Source organism: Stegostoma tigrinum, chromosome 25 (assembly GCF_030684315.1).
Source record: "Stegostoma tigrinum isolate sSteTig4 chromosome 25, sSteTig4.hap1, whole genome shotgun sequence".
Classification (NCBI taxonomy): Eukaryota; Metazoa; Chordata; class Chondrichthyes; order Orectolobiformes; family Stegostomatidae; genus Stegostoma; species Stegostoma tigrinum.
The window spans coordinates 20,825,201-20,849,389 of NC_081378.1; the positions used below are offsets into that span (position 1 = coordinate 20,825,201).

At 45.5% G+C, this 24,189-nt stretch overlaps 1 protein-coding gene across 1 annotated transcript; it reads left to right on the top strand.

Annotated features, from left to right (window-relative positions):
• Positions 1 to 675: 675 nt before the first annotated feature.
• LOC132210970 (C-type lectin-like) lies at positions 676 to 21,984 on the top strand. Its single transcript, XM_059654767.1, has 6 exons — positions 676 to 777; positions 3,370 to 3,436; positions 4,124 to 4,275; positions 11,447 to 11,587; positions 11,673 to 11,781; positions 21,793 to 21,984. Exons 1-6 carry the CDS (start codon positions 676 to 678, stop codon positions 21,879 to 21,881), a joined length of 660 nt encoding a protein of 219 aa, XP_059510750.1. The 3' UTR covers positions 21,882 to 21,984.
• Positions 21,985 to 24,189: the final 2,205 nt, after the last annotated feature.

Genomic DNA, 24,189 nt, shown 5'->3' on the forward strand with positions numbered 1-24,189 from the left:
CCATCGCTCCATCCATCATTGGCGTACAGTATTGGCAGGGCACACCATCGACAACGTGCATTGTCAAGATTCACCAAGTATTATCAGGGATAATGGGAACTGCAGATGCTGGAGAATCCAAGATAACAAAGTGTGGGGCTGGATGAACACAACAGGCCAAACAGCATCTTAGGAGCACAAAAGCTGATGTTTTGGGTCAGGGCCCTGCATCTGATGATGATGAAGGGCCTGCTGTGTTCATCCAGCCCCACACTTTGTTATCAAGTATTATCAGGGAGCTTTTTCCAAACACTCTAACAATAAATCTAGAAGGACAAGACCAGCAGAAACAAGGCGACACCAGCACCTGCAAGTGGCTCTACGAGCCAGTCACCAATTTACTTTAGAAATGTATAACTGTTCCTTCAGTGTCGCTGGGATTGTATCCTCGAACACCCTCCATAACAGAATTGTCGATGTAACTGCAGCAAACGGACAGAAGCAATTCAAGAAGACAGCTCCCAAACTCCTTCTCAACGCCAACTATGAATGGGCAATAATAGCTGGCACAGCTCATGATGCCCACAGGCTACGAATGGAGTTTTAAAATGTAGGTGTGTATTACCCAGGAAATGTAATGCTTATAAAGACAGCCCAGTGAAATTAACCTGAGCAAGAGAAGAGATCAACATTGGGATGCGCTTTTCAAGTGAGCAATCGAAGCCGGAGCTCAGCAATGGTGGTGGTGTTGAAGCCAACCAATCACCAGGACAGTGTCAATCATTGCAAGGTCAAAGGGTAACAAAAGGCAGATTCACCCCTGACCCTATGACTGGGGCATTGTACTGAGAGGATTGCACAAGTACAACTTGTTATAAAACCTCCCTTGTTAAACGCTGTTCGACATTTCCATTTGTTAACATTCCAGCTGATGGGTTCCTGAACGAATCAGATCACAGAACTGAATCTGGCCCGGCATTCCATAGTTTCTTCTTTAAATTAATATCACGGTCTTGCACTGATAGAGAGGCAGCGAGGAGATGGATTTGGATTTTTTCTCTCTCCAATTGTAAAACAGCCAAAGCACAAGCAAATTTCCATTAACAGTTCAGGTGACACAGACTGGTTTAAAATCATACTTCTGGAAAAGCTGATGTTGTTAACCACCTTCGGAAAATCAGGCTGAAACCCACAGGCCAACAGTTCAACATCAAAACAGAAGAAAAATAATACTTATATCCAGAAATCATGCACCTCTCCACATTATGCTGAGCTTGGATTTTCACTTGGTGTGACAATGCAAGATGTCCCCAAACCCATTAATGCTGCAGCTCCCTGCAGTCTTTTACAATTTATATAGTAGTTAGCTCCTGATTCTTCCTGCAAATTGCATACTGCCTCATTTCCAACGTTATACTCCATCTGCAAAGTTTATCCCCACACACGTAACCTGTCTATATCCCTCTGTTGACTCAGTGTAATTCCCTGTGTCATCCGCATATACATGTCTCTTTGTGTGCCAAATGGGACATTCCTTGCTCAGAACCACTGGGTCTCCACACAACTCTTTCTCCAGTCTATCAATGACATGATTCGTGCTCCTTCCTTCTCTCATTCTCAGTTTGAAATATTGATACAGTTCTCTTCCATTTTCCATGCTGCTCTCACCTTCATCTGGCCTCGCTTCGACTCCTCCTTTCAATTACTCGACATCTCTTCTTCCATTTCTGGGGGAGCACAAGTCACCAATATCCACTGCAAATGCACTGGCACCTGTTAGCTGCACTTTACAGCCTCACACCCTGCATTCTGTGAGGACTCCATCCCATTCTACCTGTTTTTCATGTGATGCTGCTTCTTCCAAGGAGGGCCTTGAAAATGTCCACATTTTTCCTCAACCCGGGATTCCCTGTTATCCATGTTCGAACCCTCGCAGACACTTTTGCCCTTGCTCCTTCTATTCACACTCACAGCAACGATAGAGACGCCCAGTTCTCACTCACCAGCAGCCTCCACATGCAAAGAACCACAAGCTGCCATTTGTATCTCCTCCAGCAGAATGGCACCAACAGACACATATTGCCCTCCCCTGCCTTATCAGCATTTTGCAGTGACCATTCCATCTGCAACAGCCTAGTCCATTCCTCCTCCATTCCCATCATTTCCCACACACCCCTCAATGAAACCTTTCCTTACAATTAGAGAAGGTGCCATTCTTGCTCTTTACCTCCTATCCCATCACTGTGCAAGGCCCCAGACACACCTTCCAAATTAAGCAGCAATTTACCTGAACTTCACTCAATCTAATCGACCGTATTCACTTCCAGCAACCCTCCTCTTTCAGTACCTGTCCAGTGATTAGTCAGACAGAATACATCTCCAGACAGGGTCTTGAGGGAATGTCTGTACAGATCAAACTGTAAGTAAAGAGTTCTTCCACAAAGTTCCATAGCCACACAGACATGAATTAGTGTCCACATTCACAAGATTCATTATCTCCCTGTTCCTCACTCTCACTCCTGAACAAACATCAGTTGTGTTAATTTTTGAAAGCTAGCAGTGATTCTGAATGGACCGTGTCCATTATAAAGAGATTCAATCATTTTGCTGCTTTTGGATGAAGGAAACCTTCCAACAGGGAGAGACATGGAGGACAGATACAACTGGGATCTGGGCAAAACAATCTTCTTAACCAGATCAAATCGTAAAATACTTCACATATCTATGTGATAATTATTCATTTATTTTGATCTGTTTAATGCTATATAATGGAGAGTACATTGTAAATATTCTCATTGATATCATTCATTAATTTCCAATCTGAGAAATACATTCTCTCCCAGCCTGATTACACATGCCAGGAACCATGAGTACAGTTTCATTTCTCACTGAGCTCTTCCAATGCCATGTTGTACAATTTAATGTGTAACTCCAGGAACATTCTCATGGTTTCCAATCCTTCCTGTGCTGAGTGGTCAGTCTCTGATTGGTCAGCAGGAATTTGGACATCATTAATTCTCAAACCTGTTGGATCTGATTTCAACGGTTCGTTGCCACCTCGCCATCTGCTGTATATATTTACAGTAAGACTTAACACCTCATCACATCAGACAACAGGGAGAGACAGACAGATGGAGCGTTTGAGGTAAGAACAGGAGCAGGAGAGACCCACCTTAACTGTGAAACCTTGACACTGACGGTGAATTGTTTTTGTTGTGTTTCAGGTGAGGGGAAAGGAACTTCACTGCGGACATGATGTTGCTGCTGGGATTGGTGCTGAGTACATTGATTGTCAGTGATGTAGCAGGTAGGGTCATCCTAACATAGTGTATGAGGACAGGTTAGTGCTGTGAACTGAAGGGGTAATTGATCTCCTGTTGTGTGAATTAGAGAAAACTGACAGAGGTGGCACCTGAGGAATCTCCTCAAATGAGCAATGACCGAACCATTGACATATGTTTGAGAGTCTATACATTTCCCATTCACTCTCCGTCCACTCCCCATATGGGCACAGCTTCCTTCACTATCCCATCTGACGTACTGCCTCTCCCCCTCCTGGCTGAATGTGCCCAAGGCAGATGGAAATACCCAACCCAGCTGTCTCTCTTAGCCTGGCACCACATTCCTGTTCATTCCCTCTTTCGTCACGCTCTCCTGAGATTAAACATGAAATCAAAAGAAGGGTGCAAATTTGGAGTCAACTTGATGACATTTTAGATGGATTGCTCATCATCAACAAGCCCATTGAGGAATTCCTGGGAAATGACCTCCTCCAGAGTACTGAGACTGTGAGAGTTGCCATTATATGGTCTGTTGGAGGCAGATTTTATAGTCCCATTGAGGGGAAAGTAGGCCAGTAGAAGGGAATGAAGTGATCTGATGGTAGTAAATGGAGGAACTGGCCAGAAAAATCAGACACTCCTGTGGGAAGTAAACATTGTCACTGACTACTTGGGCTAAACAGCATATCTCTGAGCAATACATTCTCTATATTTCCACGTAAAGAAACATAAGAGTGTGTGAAGAAGGTTATTGCAGTCAGGTGAAAAGTCCCACAATGAGGCAAACCCTATCTGTTTTTAGCCTTCTGGGACAGAAATAAACTGTGAAAGGTGTGATTATTGCAGCTTGTTTTAATCTGCAGCTGATCGTCTGCCTGTGCAGAATTCGACACATTTGGATTGGAGCGATGAGAAACATAGTCCACTGGGCAATGGAAATTGTTCAGGTGGCATTGCTTATTTTGGTTATTGCTACAAGTTTGTTTCTGAGAAAAAGACTTGGATTGAGGCTGAGGTAAGTGTTTGGAATCTCTCTTGTAAGTTATTAGGATTTGTTGCTCAGTGTTTCTGAAATGACTGAACACAGAATGAAAGACGCTTTCTGTCCATATCTGGACATTTCTGAAGCCATGTGTTACATTACCTGGGGTAACAGGAAGACCATAATATTTTGAATGAAAGAGTGGCGGAAATGAGTTGTGATATTGATTCTGCTAAACATATAGGATTTTGCCAATAATTTTGCTGTAAATAAAAATTGTTTAATATGAATCAAGTTTTAATAGCCCAGATATGATTAAAAATCGACAGCCAATCAGTTGTGCATTCAGATCTTTTCAAAAGCCCTAAACACATCCCGAATATTGGGTTTGGCTTGTTGACTGGGATTTTATATTGAGTGACTTCCTCAGGTCTTTCACTTGCTCCATCATATCTGCGTGCTCAATTAATTTTCTACCTTCCAGTTGGACTACAGTTTTACATATATTACCACACATAACACATTCAACATCTTTGGTTTTTACTCACACTCGGAACAGACTGGACTTATTAGAAACAATCAACATGGGTTTGCGCAGGAGAGGTCATGTCTCTCAATGGTGATTGTGTTTATTGAGCAATTGACCGAGATGCCTGATCAGGGTGGGGCAGTGGACCTTGTGTACTTGGAGTTTACTGAAGCATTTGACAAAATCCCTTCACGGGAGGTTGGGGTCCAGAATATTAAATCACTTGGAATTCACAGTGTAAGTTGGATATAGAATTGGCTTGGCCGCAGAAGGTAGGGTGTAGTGGTGGAGGGGCATTTTGCAAGGATTAGTGCTGAGACCTTCGTTGTGCTGTTATATAGATAACTTACAAGTATTATTTGAGATGAACATGTTGGTGAAATGATTGGTAAGCTTGCAGATGACACGAACTTTGTTGGCATTGTGGATAGTGAGAAAGGTTGTCCAAGAGTACAGCACAATAAAGATCAGTTGGAAATATGGGCAGAGAAATGGTGTAAGGTGTGTAATCTGGACAAGTGTGAGGTGATGCGTTTTGGGAGGCCAAATGCAAGAGGTAAGTATACAGTACATGGCATGCCCATGATAAATATTGACATACAGAAGGATCTTGGGGTGCACGTCTGCACCTATATTTTTATTTTCCATCACAAGCCCAGGTTTCACTGAACATGGCAACACGATTCTGGTCACAGTTCTGTAGGAAGGGCGTTGGTAAGCTTAAGCAGGTGCAGAAAGGATTTTCTCGGATGACTGGAGGGTTTGTGTTACAGCAAGTGTTTAATAGCCTGGCGCTTTTACTCATCGCCTGAGGGGTGACTGCATAGTGGTTGTCAAATCATGAGGGGCATGGATAGGGTGAATGCTGAAACTCTTTATGCCCAGGGTGGGGTGTCCAAAACAAGAAGTTTAAGGTGAGAGGTGAAAGATGGAAAAAGGACCTGCGGGGTAAGGTTTTCACCAAAGAGAATGGTGCATGTGTGGAACAAGCAGCTACAGGAAGCATTGGATGTGAGTACAATTACAACTTTTAAAAGGCATCTGGATGGGTCTATGAATAGGAAGGGTCCAGATGAGTATGCTGACAAATGTGACTCGGTCAGATTGGGATGTCTGGTCTCCATGAATAAATTGGACTGAGGCGTCTGTTCCCGTGCTTTATGATTCTATGACAAGTGGCGAAGGCGGTAAAGATGATGTACAGTTTGGATACCCTCATCAGTGGGGACATTGAGGACAAAAGTTGTCAAGTCACTGTGCAGCTGAATAAAATATTAGGCCAAGCAGCATCAAAGGAGCAGGAAGGCTGAAGTTTTGGGCCTATAAAGGGTCTAGGCCTGAGACGTCAGCCTTCCTGCTCCTCTGATTCTGCTTGGCCTGCTATGTTCATCCAACTCTACACCTTGTTAATTCAGATTCTCCAGCATCTGCAGTTCCTATTATTGCTGAATAAAACATTAGTTTAGCCACATTTGACAAATTGGGTCCAGTTCTGGTTGCCATACCATAGAAAGCCAGGGGTGGCTCTGTCAAGAGTGTAAAAGAGGTTTATCAGGATGTTGCTGCAGTGGAGTGTTTTGGCTATCAGGAGAGATGAGACAAACTTGGATTGTTTTCACTTGAACATCGGGGGCTCAGAGGCAACCTCAGACATAAACTAGAGAGGCATGGATCGGAAATTGGCTTGCTGAAAGAAGACAGAGGGTGGTAGTCGATGGGAAATGTTCATCCTGGAGACCAGTTACTAGTGGTGTACCGCAAGGGTCGGTTTTGGGTCCACTGCTGTTTGTCATTTTTATAAATGACCTGGATGAGGGCGTAGAAGGATGGGTTAGTAAATTTGCAGACGACACTAAGGCCGGTGGAGTTGTGGATAGTGACAAAGGATGCTGTACGTTGCAGAGAGACATAGATAAGCTGCACAGCTGGGCTGAGAGGTGGCAAATGGAGTTTAATGCAGACAAGTGTGAGGTGATGCACTTTGGTAGGAGTAACCAGAAGGCAATGTACTGGGCGAATGGTAAGATTCTTAGCAGTGTAGATGAGCAGAGAGATCTTGGTGTCCATGTACTCAGATCCTTGAAAGTTGCCACCCAGGTTGACAGGGTTGTTAAGAAGGCATACAGTTTTTTCGCTTTTATTAATAGAGGGATCGAGTTCCGGAACCAAGAGGTTATGGTGAAGCTGTACAAAACTCTGGTGCGGCCGCACTCTGAGTATTGTGCACAGTTCTGGTCACCGCATTATAAGAAGGATGTGCAAGCTTTGGAAAGGGTGCAGGGGAGATTTACCAGGATGCTGCCTGGTATGGAGGGAAGGTCTTACGAGGAAAGGCTGAGGAACTTGTGGCTGTTTTCATTAGAGAGAAGAAGGTTGAGAGGAGACTTAATTGATACCTATAAAATAATCAGAGGGTTAGATAGGGTGGATAGGGAGAGCCTTTTTCCTAGGATGGTGACGGCGAGCACGAGGGGGCATAACTTTAAATTGAGGGGTGAAATATATAGGATAGATGTCAGAGGTGGTTTCTTTACTCAGAGAGTAGTAAGGGAATGGAACGCTTTGCCTGCAACGGTAGTAGATTCTCCAACTTTAGGTACGTTTAAGTCATCATTGGATAAGCATATGGACGTACATGGAATAGTGAGGGTTAGATGGGCTTGAGATTGATAAGACAGGTCGGCACAACATCGAGGGCAGAAGGGCCTGTACTGTGCTGTAATGTTCTATGTTCTATGTTCTATGGATGGTTAGAATCTTTCTCTCAGGGCGAAAATGTCAAATATTAGGAGGCAGAGGTTTAGGGTGATGGGGAAAAGTTTAAAGGACATGTATGAGGCAGGTTTTTTTTATACAGACGGCAGCTGGCAGCTAGATTGCTACAATCTAATGGTTGAAGATACATGTTAGAGCTATTTAGACAGACATGTGAACAGCCAGGGAATTGACTGAAACTGTCCATATGCAGGTATTACTTTCATCACAGGAATGGTGGGCTGAAGGACTGTTTGCTGTGCTATACTGTTCTGTTCTATGTTTGGATTTGCATTCAAATGCTGTACCTCCACTTGGAATTCTAGCAGGGAAGTAAAGTGGAATGATTTATTTCGGGCCTTAGTGGTTAGGATTTCCATGATATCGTATTTTTAGCATTAGTTTTGGAAATGTTGAAAGTATGTTGTATATAACCATGATCTGAAATAATAAACCTCCGTACACCCATTGCATTTCCTGTCCACAGTTGAGCCAAATTTTATAATGGGTATGTACTCAAGTATCGATAAAAGAAAAATTAATGTCTGAACTGACCTTTCCCAGGATAACTAAAAAATTAGATAATTCACAGCAATGGTACAGGATATCTTAGGGCTCACTTTTAAACTCTCATTTATCATTGTGCATTGCAGTGGGGAGGGGGTGTGACCTTATTTCCCTCCTTCGTCTCAGTCAATGAGTGCACCCATTCTGGTCGATATCCCCCTCCTTTCTGTGGTGTAAGCTCCCTGACGCTCCAAACCTGCACTCCAGTACTCAGTTTCAGCGTAACCCCAGCTCTCAGTGATACCTAAATCACCCCAAGCTCATCTTACTTAGGGATTGACCACATCCCAAAACCAATTTTACTCAGTTGCATCCAGCAGACACTGTTTGTGAGCTTTTCAATTCCAATGCTCTCAGCTGAGTTGAAGTACTCATGCTCATGGGCTCCTATTGAACCACACCACAGAGTCAGCAACTTCCTCATTCTCCAGATTTCCCCTGAATCAGACTCTTGGTTGCATGCTAGTTCCTGAACTTTTCCCTCAGTTTGGTCCAATAGCACAGAGTGATCCGTCTCTTATGGAGTCCCCCGACACAGATTCTGTGCAGTTGAGCTGCTTTCCTGCAGTGCATATGTTTGCAGTCTTGCTAAAATAGACACAAAAACAAAGTTGCTGGAAAAGCTCCGCAGGTCTGGCAGCATCTGTGAAGGAGAAAACAGAGTTCACTTGTGGGGTCTGGTGAAACAGAGTTGGCTTCTATTACTGTCTGTATCCCATGTTCCCCATCTTTTCTAGCTAACCTTCAAACTCCTTCAGTGACTCTCACATTATTCTGAGTGACTGATTGACAGATGAGCAACATGCCCTTCTCCTGTTATTGGACAGAATTGAATGTTAACGTTTTGCAATTGTCAATTGCAGCAACTTTAAAGCTGTGTGTAGCTGAAGGTTACATTCTCCACAATGCACAGTACAATCACAAATTAAACACAATGATAGTAATGGGCCTTATCCTCAGGGATAAACTTCCTTCTCATTTCCACATTCATTTTCAATCTGCAATCCCACCTCTCAGGCCGTGTCTTATGTTTGTTGACTAAGGTTCTGTTCCGTTGAGTCTCACAGAGGGTTTCTCTCATTGAAGCTGAGTGCCCTGGGGCATGGCAGAAAAGGGAAATTTGGCACCACCTCTTTACAGACAGGTACTGGAGATCCTGGTGGTGGGATGGTGTAGCATTGGTAAGTCAACTACCCACAGCACTGGCAGTGGACACTATGAAACCAGACCTTCTCAGCATGCCCCACTCTTGGCAATAAGGTCAGGATCTCCCTGCCATTGCAGGAAAGCCCAGCAATGTTGGAGAGAGGACAATGGTCTTCTCCACCGTGCCAAGGTAAGTGCCACTGTCTACTCTCCAATACCTCACAGTCATTCTCCACCCTGTACCCATCTCACAATAAGGCTCATCACTCAGTCACGTAACATTTTCCATCAATCGCTGTTACCTACCCCATCCCCTGACACCATTGGCCCTGTAAACCCTCAGGTGCTACCAACTCACTTGCTCAGAGAACCTTTGGAACTGCACCAAAAGCAGCAGCTGTGCCACTCACTTCCATCTCCTTTAGTTGCTGACCCTCTCTCATTACAGACAGCAACAGCTCACACGAGGGCAGAGGGAGTCAGGACGGGTTACGGGATGCCCATATCGCACTTCTGAGCTTCCTGACTCCGACTGCTCCAAGCAGTTAATTGTCCATGTCCAAGCCCCTGGCTGCCCTTGCCTTACTGTGCTGGGACCCCCTGAGAGAAGGCTGCCTCCTTTGACCTGGTTGAGAACTGATCACACCATGACAAACTTCTCAGCTTTGAGTCTGTCTGAAACATCACGGCAATACTGAGTTACTGTAAGCCTGCGATCTGTAACTGAGGGACAAGGCAGGGATGCTGTGCTCATATCCGTTAAAACTGTTCTTAAGGCTTCACGGATCAAAGGGAGCAGCCAGAAATTGGAGATAACAAGGGGTGGAGCGATATGAACACAGCAGGCCAGCATCTGCAGTTCGTATGATCAGTAAGAAATTAGGAATGATGATTGAGTTGGGTGATCATCCATGATTTAATTAAATGGTAGAGTATATTCAATGGACTGAATTGCCTATTCCTGCCTCTTGTCTATGGTTCAATCTTTCCACCTGGTTAGGCTGAGTAGGTGATCACTCAGACTGAGAGCCAACAGACTGAAGGTGCAGCCTGGTGCAGTCCAGCAGCTGGTGTGTATCTCTGAGCACACAAAGTCTTTGCTGCAGCATCGCAGTGATATTTACCAGGGTGCTGCCAAGGTGCAGAGGTGAAAGGCAGTAACACAATGCAAGTCGAATAGAGATGTGCCATGAAGGATTTTAGACGCTGGCACATGTCAGATGCCAGTATCTGTGGATGTGGGGGGCATATGGCGGGGTGCCCATGGAGTATGCCAGGAGATATTTGAGCCTGGTGTCCATCGTGAAGGTCCTAATGGAGCAAGTAGTGAGTTGACGTTGTCTGGTAGTCGCTCTCCATTCTCTGAATTTTCAGCATCTCATTTGCTCCTGGCAGGGAGTAGGAGGGAAGCTGCATATTAATGAGGCAAGATGTGCAGTTCACAAAGATTATTCCTCCTCAACAGGGAACTTATCACCACCTCGTGAGAATGTCACCTCATTGCTGATAAAGTTTTTCAAAGTTGCAGAGAGTTGTTCCTGATGTTGAGATTGGTCTTGCTGAACCTCTCACATCATTCTGCCACATCTCTCTCCATATCCCATGTTGTTCACCCTGACAAGATTCCACCCATCTCCATCACCCATTGTCTGTTCATTTGAACATGAACCAGACCCATTCATTGTGTAACTCCACAATCCCTACTGCGACAAGTTGTTAAATTCTAAGTTTCTATCGAGCCGCATGATGTTCTCAGAAAACGATCTAAGATGAACAAGGTATCAGTATGCTGTGGGGCAGTCATTATGAGAAATTTGTTGCTGCACAGTGTCATGGCCTGTAGTGATTAACCACATCTGTATTGACAGCTGTGTTCAGACAAAACTTGGAGAGAACAGGAAGCAGAGTGTACATTCGACCACAATCCCAGCCCCATATGAGTCGCACAGAAGCTACTGACATTTCAATCGATGGTTTGAAGCCACAATGAGACTGCTCTGAAATAATCAGCTTCCGTGTGGCACTGTTCACTGAAGCTTGGAGTCAGCCCATATCAGGTCCTTGCAAACATGCAGCAAGAGTCTGTAGTTTTATTGGCCTATTCTGCAAAATAAGAGTTTCTACAGTGAATCTAGTCAATTGTCTTGTTCGAATATTTCATGCAAAAACGTAACAAGTGACAAATTGCCTTTATAATTTAATCTCCAGCTGCATTGCCGAGACTTGGCTGTAGGGGGCCATCTTGCTTCCCTGCACTGGATGGAGCAGATGAACATTCTTGCAGAAATGGTACATAAATCCCAACACCGTTATCCTGAAACATGGATCGGTTTGAGCGACATCCACAAGGTAATGTTGCCTGAGTTATTGCATTACATTACTTCTGGTGAGAAAATTACATATTTTTGAAAAGATCTGATTGTTATTTCAACAGGAGGGCACTTTTCTATGGAGTGATGGATCTGCATCAGATTTTATGTTTTGGGCTAAAGGTGAACCCAATGATCACAGCTCACGGGAAGAATGTGTGCATGCCTTTTTATGTAAGTTAAAGTATTTCTTTATGATATGAAGGGTGACATTCAGAGATATACTTCCTGGTAAATAACTGTTTGGAAGAGATTTGGTCAGGGCTTTACTTCTAGCTCCTTTGGCAGTCACCTTGCAGTTAAACCTGTTAAAAGTGATGGGTCCTGAGATGTCGAGAACAGAGCATCCTCCGTTTTCATTAAAGTTTTCTGCTTCTGCTCAATTGTCCGTCTCTGTGGGACCCACAATGACATGATCATTGAACTGGTGCACACACTGAGCTGATCATGACACAACACAGGCTGCAGCTGAGGAACAGGATCAACCATCTGAGATCCAGCCCTCATTTTCCAAATGCACCAAACATCCCTGCCCCTTTCTACAGAATTTGTCTCCTTTATTTAGAACTACATAATCCAAATAGATTGTTCTAAACTGAAATCCCACTGACTATTCCAGTTGTCTGATGCCTGTTCCATAGGGACGGAGACTGTTTATCCCTGTGGAGAATCTGTGCTGTCCACATGCAAAACAGACGCGGAATTCAGTCCAGAGTAAACTCAGGAAGCCTCCCAGGTTATTCACAAACGATACTCTTGTCCGTTTTTGTTCATATCTGTTCTGGTCTGTCTGCCTGACTTTGGTAATTGAGGGCTGAAGGGCCTGTTCTGTGCTGTATTGTTATCAACTACAGGATACACCCAATTGCTCTTTGTTGAAGCAAGGTACTCTACAAATTGCAGCAAAAGTAGGATGATTTCACAGCTTGACCTTGTACTTACAATCACAAGTGACCCAGATAACATGGACTGTCCAACATCAGGCTGTAGCATGTGATCAGCTGCTGGGCCTCAGCCTGCCCCAGCTGGTGATCAGACAACCCCCTATTCCTGAGCTAGGTCGCTGTCACCCTGGGGCACATCTCCTTATACGCGGTGTTCTTGTAACCAGCCCATGTGATCAAACCTTGGCGATGTCCTGTGTTCAGTGATTGATAAGTTTGACCATCGGCAAACATCAAAACTATGCCATCAAACACAGCAGTTCATCTTCCACTCACTGACATAAATGCTTGTTTTCTCAGCAAAAAGGTTTAGCTTTCAGTTTTAATGAACCTTGACCTCAAGCCAGTCTGTTCAGGCTGTCCTTTGAAGCTATTTCCTTGCAGTGTTTGTGTGGTTTAATGAACTGTATGACATTTACACAGCATGACTCCATGGCTTATTGACAAACAATCCTCACACATCTTGTTCACTGTGAAATAACTCCACACAGGTCACATCCCATCATCAAGTCACACATTCTTTACAGGTGTATAGTTCTTGACACTGATCCAGCTCCCTCAGGGCCAGCTCTCAGAGTGAACAGGATGGTTGAGATAACAATGTGTGGATCTGGATGAACACAGCAGGCCAAGCAGCATCTTCGGAGCACAAAAGCTGACATTTCGGGCCTAGACCCTTCATCAGAAAAGGGGGATGGGGAGCGGGTTCTGAAATAAATAGGGAGAGGGGGGAGGCTGATCAAAGGTGGGTAGAGGAGAAGATAGGTGGAGAGGAGACAGGCAAGTTAAAGGGGCAGGGATGGAGCTTGTAGAGGAGAGTGTAGGTGGGGAGGTAGGGAGGGGATAGGTCAGTCTGGGGAGGACGGACAGGTCAAGGGGGCGGGATGAGGTTCGAGGTAAGAAATGTAGGTGCGGCTTGAGGTGGGAGGAGGGGATAGGTGAAAGGACGAACAGGTTAGGGAGGCAGGGACAAGCTGGGCTGGTTTTAGGATGCAGTGGGGAGAGGGGAGATTTTAAAGCTTGTGAAGTCCACATTGATGCCATTGGGCTGCATGGATCTTAAGCGGAATATGAGTTGCTGTTCCTGCAATCTTTGGGTGGCATCATTGTGGCGCTGCAGGAGGCCCAGGATGGACATGTCATCTAAGGAGTGCGAGGGGGAGATGAAATGGTTCGTGACTGGGATGTGCAGTTGTTTGTTGCAAACTGAGGGTACGTGTTCTGCAAAGCGGTCCCCAAGCCTCCACTTGGTTTCCCCCCTGTAGAGGATGCCACACCGGATACAGCGGATGCAATATACCACATTGGAAGATGCACAGGTGAACATCTGCTTGATGTGGAAAGTCACCTTGGGCCCTGGGATGTGAGTGAGTGAGGAGGTGTGGGGGTTTGTGTAGCATTTCCTGCGGTTGCAGGGGAAGGTGCCGGGTGTGGTGGGGTAGGATGGGAGTGTGGAGCAGATGTGGGAGTCCCGGAGAGAGTGGTCTTTCCGGTAGGCAGACAATGGAGGGGATGCAAAAATGTCCTTGATGGTGGAGTCGGATTGTAGATGGTGGAAGTGTCAGAGGATGATGCATTTCTCTTCAGCGGAGAGCGGCGGGAACCAGGAGGAAGTAAAGTTTGGACCCGAAGGCAGTTGGGAAGGTATGCGACCGTTATTTAAGCACTTACCTCGAAGCCAGCGGCCTTTTTTTCAGCGGAGAGCGGCGGGAGCCGGGCGGAAGTGAAGTTCAGAGCCGAGAAGCAGTTGGGAAGGTAAGTGACCGTTATTTAAGCACTTACCTTGAAGCCCCAGGTCCTACGCAGTAGGGCCTCCCTCCCTCCATCCTCCTCAAACCTAATTAAAAGTCCACAGACTCGCAGCAGGAAGAGCGGGAGTGTTGATCAGAGACCTACAGGTGGGTGAGTCTCTGCTTTAAAGATTAGCAAATACCTACCTTGACCGTCGGAGCTCTCCATTCCTGTTCCAGCAGCAGAAAGAGTGGGAGCTCTAACTGAGAAGGACTCTCGTGTGTTGTTAAGGTAAGGCTTTTCAATTTATATCCTTGTGTATTGTGTAATTTATTAAAAGTTTAATTGCTTAATTGAAAAAGAGTGTAGCAGTGAAGTACTAGAAAGCATTTAATACATAAGTTGTAAAAGTTAACTAAATAAGTAGAGATGGCTGGACAGGTGATGTGCTGTAGCTGTATGCTGTGGGAGCTGGCTGATCCCATTGTGAACGGCAGTGACCACATCGCAGCAAGTGTTGGTTGCTGGAAGGACTCCGGATCAGAGTAAATGATCTGGAATCTGATCTTTAAACTCTGCGGCACATCCGGGAGGGGAAGAGTTACCTGGATGCTTTGTTTCAGGAGGCTGTCACACCTGGTAGATGAAATAACTCCAATTCAGAAAGTGTTCAGGGACAAGGTGTGACTGTAAGTGAGGCAGGTGGGGGGATTCAGAGTTCAGGAGTGCAGAAGCCTCAACCCTTGTCCTTGAGCAACAGGTATGAGATTCTTGCTCCCTGTATGGATGAGGGAAAGGACTGGGGACAGGATGAGCCAGCTGACCACGGCACCGTGGTGCAGAAGGTCATTCAAGAGGGGGGAGCAAAAAGACAGGTAGTTGTTACAGGGGATTCTATAATTAGGGGGACAGATAGTATCCTATGCAAGCTGGATCGGGAGTCCCGCATGGTGTGTTGCCTGCCCAGTGCCAGGGTGCGGGACATCTCCGACCGGCTTGAAAGGATATTGGGGCGGGAGGGGAAGGATCCAGTTGTTGTGGTCCATGTTGGGACTAACAACATCGGCAAAGCTCGGGTAGAGGAGCTGTTCAGGGATTATGAAGCACTAGGAAAGAAATTGAAGTACAGGTCCTCAAGGGTCATAATCTCCGGATTACTGTCCGAGCCACATGCCAACAGGCATAGGGAAAAGAAAGTTAGGGAAGTAAACAGTGATAATAGGAACTGCAGATGCTGGAGAATCCAAGATAATACAATGTGAGACTGGATGAACACAGCAGCCCAGCAGCATCTCAGGAGCATCTCTCTGATGAAGGGTCTAGGCCCGAAACGTCAGCTTTTGTGCTCCTGAGATGCTGCTGGGCCTGCTGTGTTCATCCAGTCTCACATTTTATTATCTAGGGAAGTAAACACATACGTAAGGGATTGGTGTGGGAAAGAGGGATTCCATTTCATGGGGCATTAGCATCAGTTTTGGAACCGTAGGGATCTGCACCGTTGGAACGGTCTCCACCTGAACCAATCTGGAATCAGTGTTCTAGTGAAAAGGATAAATAGGGTGGTCAGTAGAACTTTAAACTAGTGAGTCGGGGGAAGGGAAAGTGAAAGAGACAGGGAGTATGCAGTTAAATGGAAAGATAAGCAACAGGATAGTATGTGTACAGGTGGATTTAAGCTTGAGGCAGACTAGGAATACAGCAAAAAGGAAGGATAACTTAAGACATCTTGGGATTTCCAACCACTCTAATAATGATAAGAAAGCTAGCATTAAGACACTTTATCTAAATGTTCGTAGTATTCGCAACAAAGTAGATGAATTAACAGCACAAATCCTCTTGAATGATTATTATGTGGTACGCATGACAGAGACATGGTTGCAAGGAGCTCAGGACTGGCAGTTAAACATTCAAGGATTCACAACATATCGAAAAGACAGGGAGGTGGGCAGAGGGGGTGGGGTTGCCTTGTTAGTTAAGAATGAAACTAAATCTATGGCACTAAATGACATAGGGTCAGAAGATGTGGAACTGTGTGGGTGGAATTGAGGAACCACAAAGGCAAAAAAACTATAATGGGAGTTATGTACAGACGTCCTAACAGCGATCAGGACCGGTGCGCAAGATGCACTGAGAAATAAATAGGGCATGTCAGAAAGGCAAGGTCACAGTGATCATGGGGAACTTCAACATGCAGGTGGACGGGGTGAATAATGTTGCCGGTGGATCCAAAGAAAGAGAATTCATGGAATGCTTACAGAATGGCTTTTTGGAACAGCTTGTGATGGAGCCCACAAGGGAGCAGGCTATTCTGGACTTAGTGCTATGTAATGAGCCAGACTTTATAAAAGACCTTAAAGTAAGGGAACACTTAGGAGGCAGCGATCATAATATGGTAGAGTTCAGTCTGCAGTTTGAAAGAGAGAAGGCAAAATCGGATGTAATGGTGTTACAGTGAAATAAAGATAATTACAGGGGCATGAGAGAGGAATTGACGAAAATCGACTGGAAGCAGAGCCTAGCGAGGAAGACAGTAGAGCAACAATGGCAGGAGTTTCTGGGTGTAATTGAGGACACAGTACATAGGTTCATCCCAAAGAAAAGAAAGATTATCTGGGGTGGGATTAGACAGCCATGGCTGACAAGGGAAGTCAGGAAATATATCAAAGAAAAAGAGACAGCCTATAAAGTGGCCAAGAACACTGGGAAATCAGAATATTGGGAAGGCTACAAAAATAGACAGAGGATAACAAAGAGAACAATAAGGAAGGAGAGGATCAAATATAAAGGTAGGCTAGCTAGTAATATTAGAAATGATAGTAAAAGCTTCTTTCAATACATAAGAAACAAACGAGAGGCAAAAGTAGATATTGGGCCGCTCCAAATTGATGCTGGACGGCTAATGATGGGAGATAAGGAAATAGCTGAAGAACTTAATAAGTACTTTGCGTCAGTCTTCACAGTGGAAGACATGAGTAGTATGCCAACAATTAGGGAGAGTCAGGGGGCAGAGTTGAGTATGGTAGGCATTACAAAAGAGAAAGTGCTAGGAAAGCTGAAGGGTCTGAAAATTGACCAATCTCCTGGCCCCGATGGGCTACATCCTAGAGTTCTGAGGGAGGTGGCTGAGGAAATAGCGGAGGCTTTGGTCGTGATCTTTCAAAAGTCACTGGAGTCAGGGAAAGTCCCAGATGATTGGAAAATTGCTGTTGTAACTCCCTTGTTTAAGAAAGGATCAAGGCAAAAGATGGAAAATGATAGGCCGATTAGCCGAACCTTGGTAGTTGGTAAAATTCTAGAATCCATTGTCAAGGATGAGATTTCTAAATTCCCGGAAGTGCAGGGTCAGATTAGAACAAGTCAGCATGGTTTTAGTAAGGGGAGGTCATGCCTGACAAACCTGTTAGAATTCTTTGAAGTGATAACAAGTATGTTAGACCAGGGAAACCCAGTAGATGTTATCTATCTAGACTTCCAAAAGGCCTTTGATACAGTGCCTCATGGGAGGCTGCTGAGCAAGGTGAGGGCCCATGGTGTTCGTGGTGAGCTACTGGCTTGGATTGAGGATTGGCTGTCTGACAGAAGGCAGAGAGTTGGGATAAAAGGCTCTTTTTCGGAACGGCAACTGGTGACGAGCGGTGTCCCGCAGGATTCAGTGTTGGGGCCACAGCTGTTCACCTTATATATTAATGATCTGGATGAAGGGACTGGGGGCATTCTGGCGAAGTTTGCCGATGATACGAAGATAGGTGGACAGGCAGGTAGTACTGAGGAGGTGGGGAAGCTGCAGAAAGATTCAGACAGTTTAGGAGAGTGGTCCGGGAAATGGCTGATGAAATTCAATATGAGTAAATGTGAGGCTTTGCACTTTGGAAAAAAGAATACAGGCATAGACTATTTTCTAAACGGTGTGAAAATTTGCAAATCAGAAGTGCAAAGGGATCTGGGAGTGTTGGTCTAGGATTCTCTAAAGGTTAACTTGCAGGTAGAGTCTGTAATTAAGAAAGCGAATGTAATGTTGTCATTTATCTCAAGAGGGTTGGAATATAAAAGCAGCAATGTGCTTCTGAGGCTTTATAAGGCTGTAGTTAGGCCCCATTTAGAATACTGTGTCCAATTTTGGGCCCCACACCTCAGAAAGGACATACTAGCCCTGGAGCGTATCCAGCAGAGATTCACACGGATGATCCCTGGAATGGTAGGTTTAATGTATGATGAATGGCTAAGGATCCTGGGATTGTACTTATTAGAGTTTAGAAGGTTGAGGGGAGATCTAATAGAAACTTACAAGATAATGTATGGTTTAGAACGGGTGGACGCTAGGAAGTTGTTTCCATTAGGTGGGGAGACTCGGACCCGTGGGCACAGCCTTAAAATTAGAGGGGGGTAAATTTAAAACTGAAATGAGACGACATTTCTTCAGCCAGAGAGTGGTGGGCTTGTGGAATTCATTGCCGCAGAGTGCAGTGGTGGCCGGGACGTTGGATGCCTTCAAGGCAGAGATCGACAAATTCTTGATCTCAAAAGGAATCAAGGGCTTCGGGGAGAGTGCAGTGAAGCGGAATTGAAATGCCCATCAGCCATGATTTAAATGGCGGAGTGGACTTGATGGGCCGAATGGCCTTACTTCCACTCCTATGTCTTATGGTCTTATGGATCCAGAGGTTGGTGGGATGGTATTTGAGGACAAGGGGGATTCTCTTTTGGCAGTTATTGCGGGTACAGAGTGTGAGGGATGAGTTGTGGGAAATGCGGGAGACAGGGCCAACGGCGTTCTCGTCCACTGCGGTGGGGGGGGGGGGGGGGTGCTGTGGTGAAGTTGCACTCCTTGAAGAACAAGGACATCTGGGATGTACAGGAGTGGAATGCCTCATCCTGGGAGCAGATGCAGCAGAGACAAAGGAATTGGGAACAGGGGATGGAATTTTTGCAGGAAGGTGGGTGGGAGGAGGAGAATCCCAGCTAGCTGTGGGAGTCGGTGGGCTTGAAGTCGATATCGGTTGCGAGGTAGTTGCCTGAGATGGAGATGGAGGAGGCGCATTTGTAGTATGGTGCACTGACCTTTACATTGATGAGGCCAGACGCCAACTCTCTGACACCTCCTCCTACCGCCTCCGAGAGCACGACTCCAACCCTGAGCACCAAACCATCATCTCCCAAACCATCCACAACCTCATCACCTCAGGTGACCTCCCATCCACAGCCTCCAACCTCATTGTTTCCCATCCACGCATGGCCCGCTTCTATCTCCTTCCCAAAATCCGCAAACCCGCCTGCCCTGGTTGACCTATTGTCTCTGCCTGCTCCTTCCCCACCGAACTCAAATCCACCTATCTGGGCTCCATTTTCTCCCCCTTTGTTCAGGCGCTCCCCACCTACGTCCGTGACACCACCTCCTCCAGAATTTCCAATTCCCCGGTCCCCAACACCTCATTTTCACCATGGACGTCCAGTCCCTGTACACCTGCATTCCTCATGCAGATGGCCTAAAGGCCCTCTTTCGCACCTACACTGGCCCTAAACCCCACCTGTTCCTCTGTTGCATTGATGACTGTATCGGCGTCACCTCATGCTCCGAAGAGGAGCTCGAACAGTTCATCCACTTCACCAACACCTTCCACCCCAAGCTCAAGTTCACCTGGACCATCTCCAACACATCCCTCACCTTCCTGGACCTCTCAGTCTCCATCTCAGGCAACCAACTAGCAACCAATGTCCATTTCAAGCCCACCGACTCCCACAGCTACTTAGAATACACCTCCTCCCACACACCTTCCAGCAAAAATTCCATCCCCTATTCCCAGTTCCTCCACCTCCACTGCTTCTGCTCCCAGGATGAGGCATTCCACTGCCGCATATCCCAGATGCCCTCGTTCTTCAAGGACCGCAACTTCCCCCGCCGCCCCACCCCACCCCCCGCAGTGGATGAGAACGCCCTTGACCGTGTCTTCCGCATTTCGGGAAACTCACTCCTCACACCCTGTCCCTCCAATAACTGCCAAAAGAGAATCCCCCTTGTCCTCACATACCACCTCACCAACCTCCGGATACAACACAACATTCTCCGACACTTCCACCATCTACAGTCTGACCCCACCCCAAAGACATTTTTCCATCCCCTCCCTTGTCGGCCTTCCGGAGAGACTACTCTCTCCGGGACTCCTTCGTCCACTCCACACTCCCCTCCAACCCCACCACACATGGCACTTTCCCCTGCAACCACAGGAAGTGCTACATTTGCCCCCACACCTCCTCCCTCACCCACATCCCAGGCCCCCAGGTGACTTTCCACATCAAGCGGATGTTTACCTGCATATTTGCCAATGTAGTATATTGCATCCGTTGTATCCAGTGGGGCTTTCTCTATATGGGTGAAACCAAGCGGAGGCTTGGGGACCGCTTTGCAGAACACCTCCGCTCGGTTCGCAATAAACAACTGCACCTCCCAGTCACAAACCATTTCAACTCCCCCTCCCATTCCTTAGACAACATATCCATCATGGGCCTCCTGCAGTGCCACAATGATGCATCCCGAAGGTTGCGGAAACAGCAGCTCATATTCCGCTTGGGAACCCTGCAGCCCAATGTTATCAATGTGGACTTCACCAGCTTCAAAATCTCTCATCCCCCCACTGCATCCCAAAACCAGCCCAGCTCAGCCCCGCCTCCCTAACCTGTTCTTCCTCTCACCTATCACTTCCTCCCACCTCAAGCCGCACCTACATTTCCTACCTTCTAACCTCATCCCGCTCCCTTGACCCCTCCGTACTCCCCGGGCTGGCCTATCCCCTCCCTACCCAACCCCCACCCTATACTCACCTCTACAGGCTCCATCTCCGCCCCTTTAACTTGTCTGTCTCCTCTCCACCTATCTTCTCCTCTATCTACCTTTGATCCGCATCCCCCTTCTCCTTATTTATTTCAACACCCTCTCCCCATCCCGCTTTTCTGATGAAGGGTCGAGGCCCGAAATGTCAGCTTTTGTGCTCCTAAGATGCTGCTTGGCCTGCTGTGTTCATCCAGCTCCACACTTTGTTATCTTAGTATCTCCAGCATCTGCAGTTCCTATTATCTCTGTACAGGATGGCTGATACTCCTGTTCTTACCTGTTAGCCAGGACTCCCTGACTGATCCTGAATAACAGCCCCAGTCAGTGAACTCTTATTCTCTGACTTCCACTTCACTGACCTTGTTACAATCATGAAATGCTGTGTCTGTTTAAAATCAGAACATAAGCCAGATAGAGGGTCAACCCTTACAATATTTAAGCCAAACATTCATCCCTTCAGAGAACAGTGGAAACATTACACATCCAGTTGAACCTTTAACAGAAAATATTCATTTGGTTTTGTTATTCTCGTTGTGTCTGACCCAGTAAATTTAAGATTGCAACAAATGTCCTGAATAAAGCAATGAGGAAATAGACAAAGTCCTTGATACTCCCAAACACAGAGAATGAAACAATCATACAAATAGTTGTCCAATTTACTGAACTTTTCTTTCTTTCTTGCAGCGAATTCACTTCCTTGGAACGATGAATCTTGCAATGTGAAATTCTCCTTCCTTTGCTCCTACAAACTGCCGTGTCCTTGCTCACCGTGAAAGAAGCAATCGCTGCTCCATGGATCCTGTCTGGGAGACGATCTCGTGCTCCTATCTGCTTGTAGTTGTTGTCAAAGTCCATGATGACTGTATTGCCTTAGTTTCTGAGCCACGAATAAAAATTGCATGATGAGTGATGTGTTTGTTACTGTGAGTCTAGTTTATAGCAGCCCTGCTGTCCCACTGATGCTTTCTACCCTTCTGCTCTTCCAATACTATACTGGGCAGGAGACAGCACAACGGTGTCAAGGTGACCTGGACTTGAACACATTAACTAGCCCATGCCTGCTTAGCAAGTGGTGGACAAAAGCTAAGCAAAATTAACAGCCGACTCACAGTGAAATACAATGGCACTTTTGAACAGAACTGCCAGATGTTCAGTAAAAGAATGCTGCATATGCCCATTCGAGACAGTTCTGATAAACGGATACCTTAGAAAAGATAAATGATCAATTTCTGCTTTATTAATGAACGGATGGCTGTCCCAGGAAATGAATTCCATCAGGTGCTACATTAGGTCCTTAAACAGCTGCAAGGACAACAGCTAATGTTCTTTGCAGTAAATAGTTGCCTCTTTGAAGCTACCAGCAATATTAAATGCTTTCTATCTGAAAACGCTCTCACTTTAAGTTGCACTGAAAACCTCTGAAGTGTTTACTTGCTGCAACAATGAGTAGAAGAGCAGTTCCCTGGTTGGAGAGCCTGTTTGCAGAGCATAGACTCCTGGGCACGGTTGACAAAGTAAATTGGGTGAACAGGACTCACGGGATTTCTTTCAGTGGTCATTGCCTCATATTGTGTGATGCAAATGTCACATGACACTTGTCAGCCCAAGCCTGGAAATTGTTCACGTCTTGCTCCATATGGACATGGACTGCATCAGAACCTGTGGAGTTGGAAATGGAGCTGAACATTGTATAATCATCAACATCCATCCCCACCTGTGACCTAATGATGGAAGGAAAATCATTGATGAAACAGCTCAAAATGGTGAAACCTGAGACACTAACTTGAGGAACTCCTTAAGGGATGTGCTGGAGCTGAGGTGACTGATCTCCAACAGCCTCAACAACTTTCTGAGGGATCTGGTATGACTCCAACCAGCAGACAGTCTCCTCCCCTATCCCCACTGATTCCACTTTTGTTCGGGATCTTTGATGCCACAATTGCTCAAATATGGCCTCGATGTCAAAGGCAGCCACTCTCACCTCACCTCTGGAAAGCAACTCTTTTCTCCATGTTTGAACCAAGGCTCACCTTCTCTACAATTGTGCCGTACCATGTCTGAACAGATTGATTAGAAATAAACTCTCGGAATGAACCCTGGCATGACAGATTATATTTTTACATTTTATCGTTGGCTACATTGGTAAATGCTCACTGAACCATAAGTGCATGTGGCTGTTTATGTTTGTCAACAATAGAATAGAATTTTATTGGACAAAATAAGGAATACAAACAAAGCCAGCAGTATCTAGATCATACAATTAAAAATATCTCTAAAATGAACAGCAAATCAAAGTTTCAACCTGTTTCCCCACACTATCCTGAAGAGATACTCAATTCCAGAGACATTTCATTTCTATCTCACTGCTTTAGGTTTTTACATAATTGCCTCTCCCCAGTTTCTTTTGCTTGGAGAGTGTAGGCTATTTCACAAGCTGGTCTGAGTCCTCTGGCATTGAACTTCCACAATTCTGGTGAGTGACAAATTTTGATTCAAACTTCTCTGGTTTAGATGCTTCACAGGACAAGACACTTTGACGATTGTCACTGGTTCCTGTGCACAAACACTTGATTGTCCATCTCAGAGAACTGAGTTCTTGGTTCTTCTAAATTAGATCTGAAACATTGTGTTCTGCGGCAAATACAGCAAATGATCTGGATGCGTTGACTCTTTCTATAACTCAGTTGTGTAAAGATTATGTCTATTAGCATGACAGGAGCTCTGAATAGGCACTGAACTGCAATCACATCATTTCTTTTCAATGATGCATTTCCAAATGACTTTCTCACTTCATTGTACTGACTGACATCCATCTCCCTCTGTCTTGAAATCCACTTCTCAATGCATAATGTACAACATCCACATTTTATTGCACTTCTCCCCTTAAGACGTATTTTCATACTTTATCAAAATGTGTTGAAACAACTTTGTTTCTATATTACCTATTCAGTTATAATTTGCATGAAACACACATCAGTGTTTGTTACCACATCCTACACAAGTCCATTCAGATCACACCATTCAGTCTCCTTCGTGTTTGCTCCTCACAAACTGACCACTATAACTTTGTTTTTGCTGGTC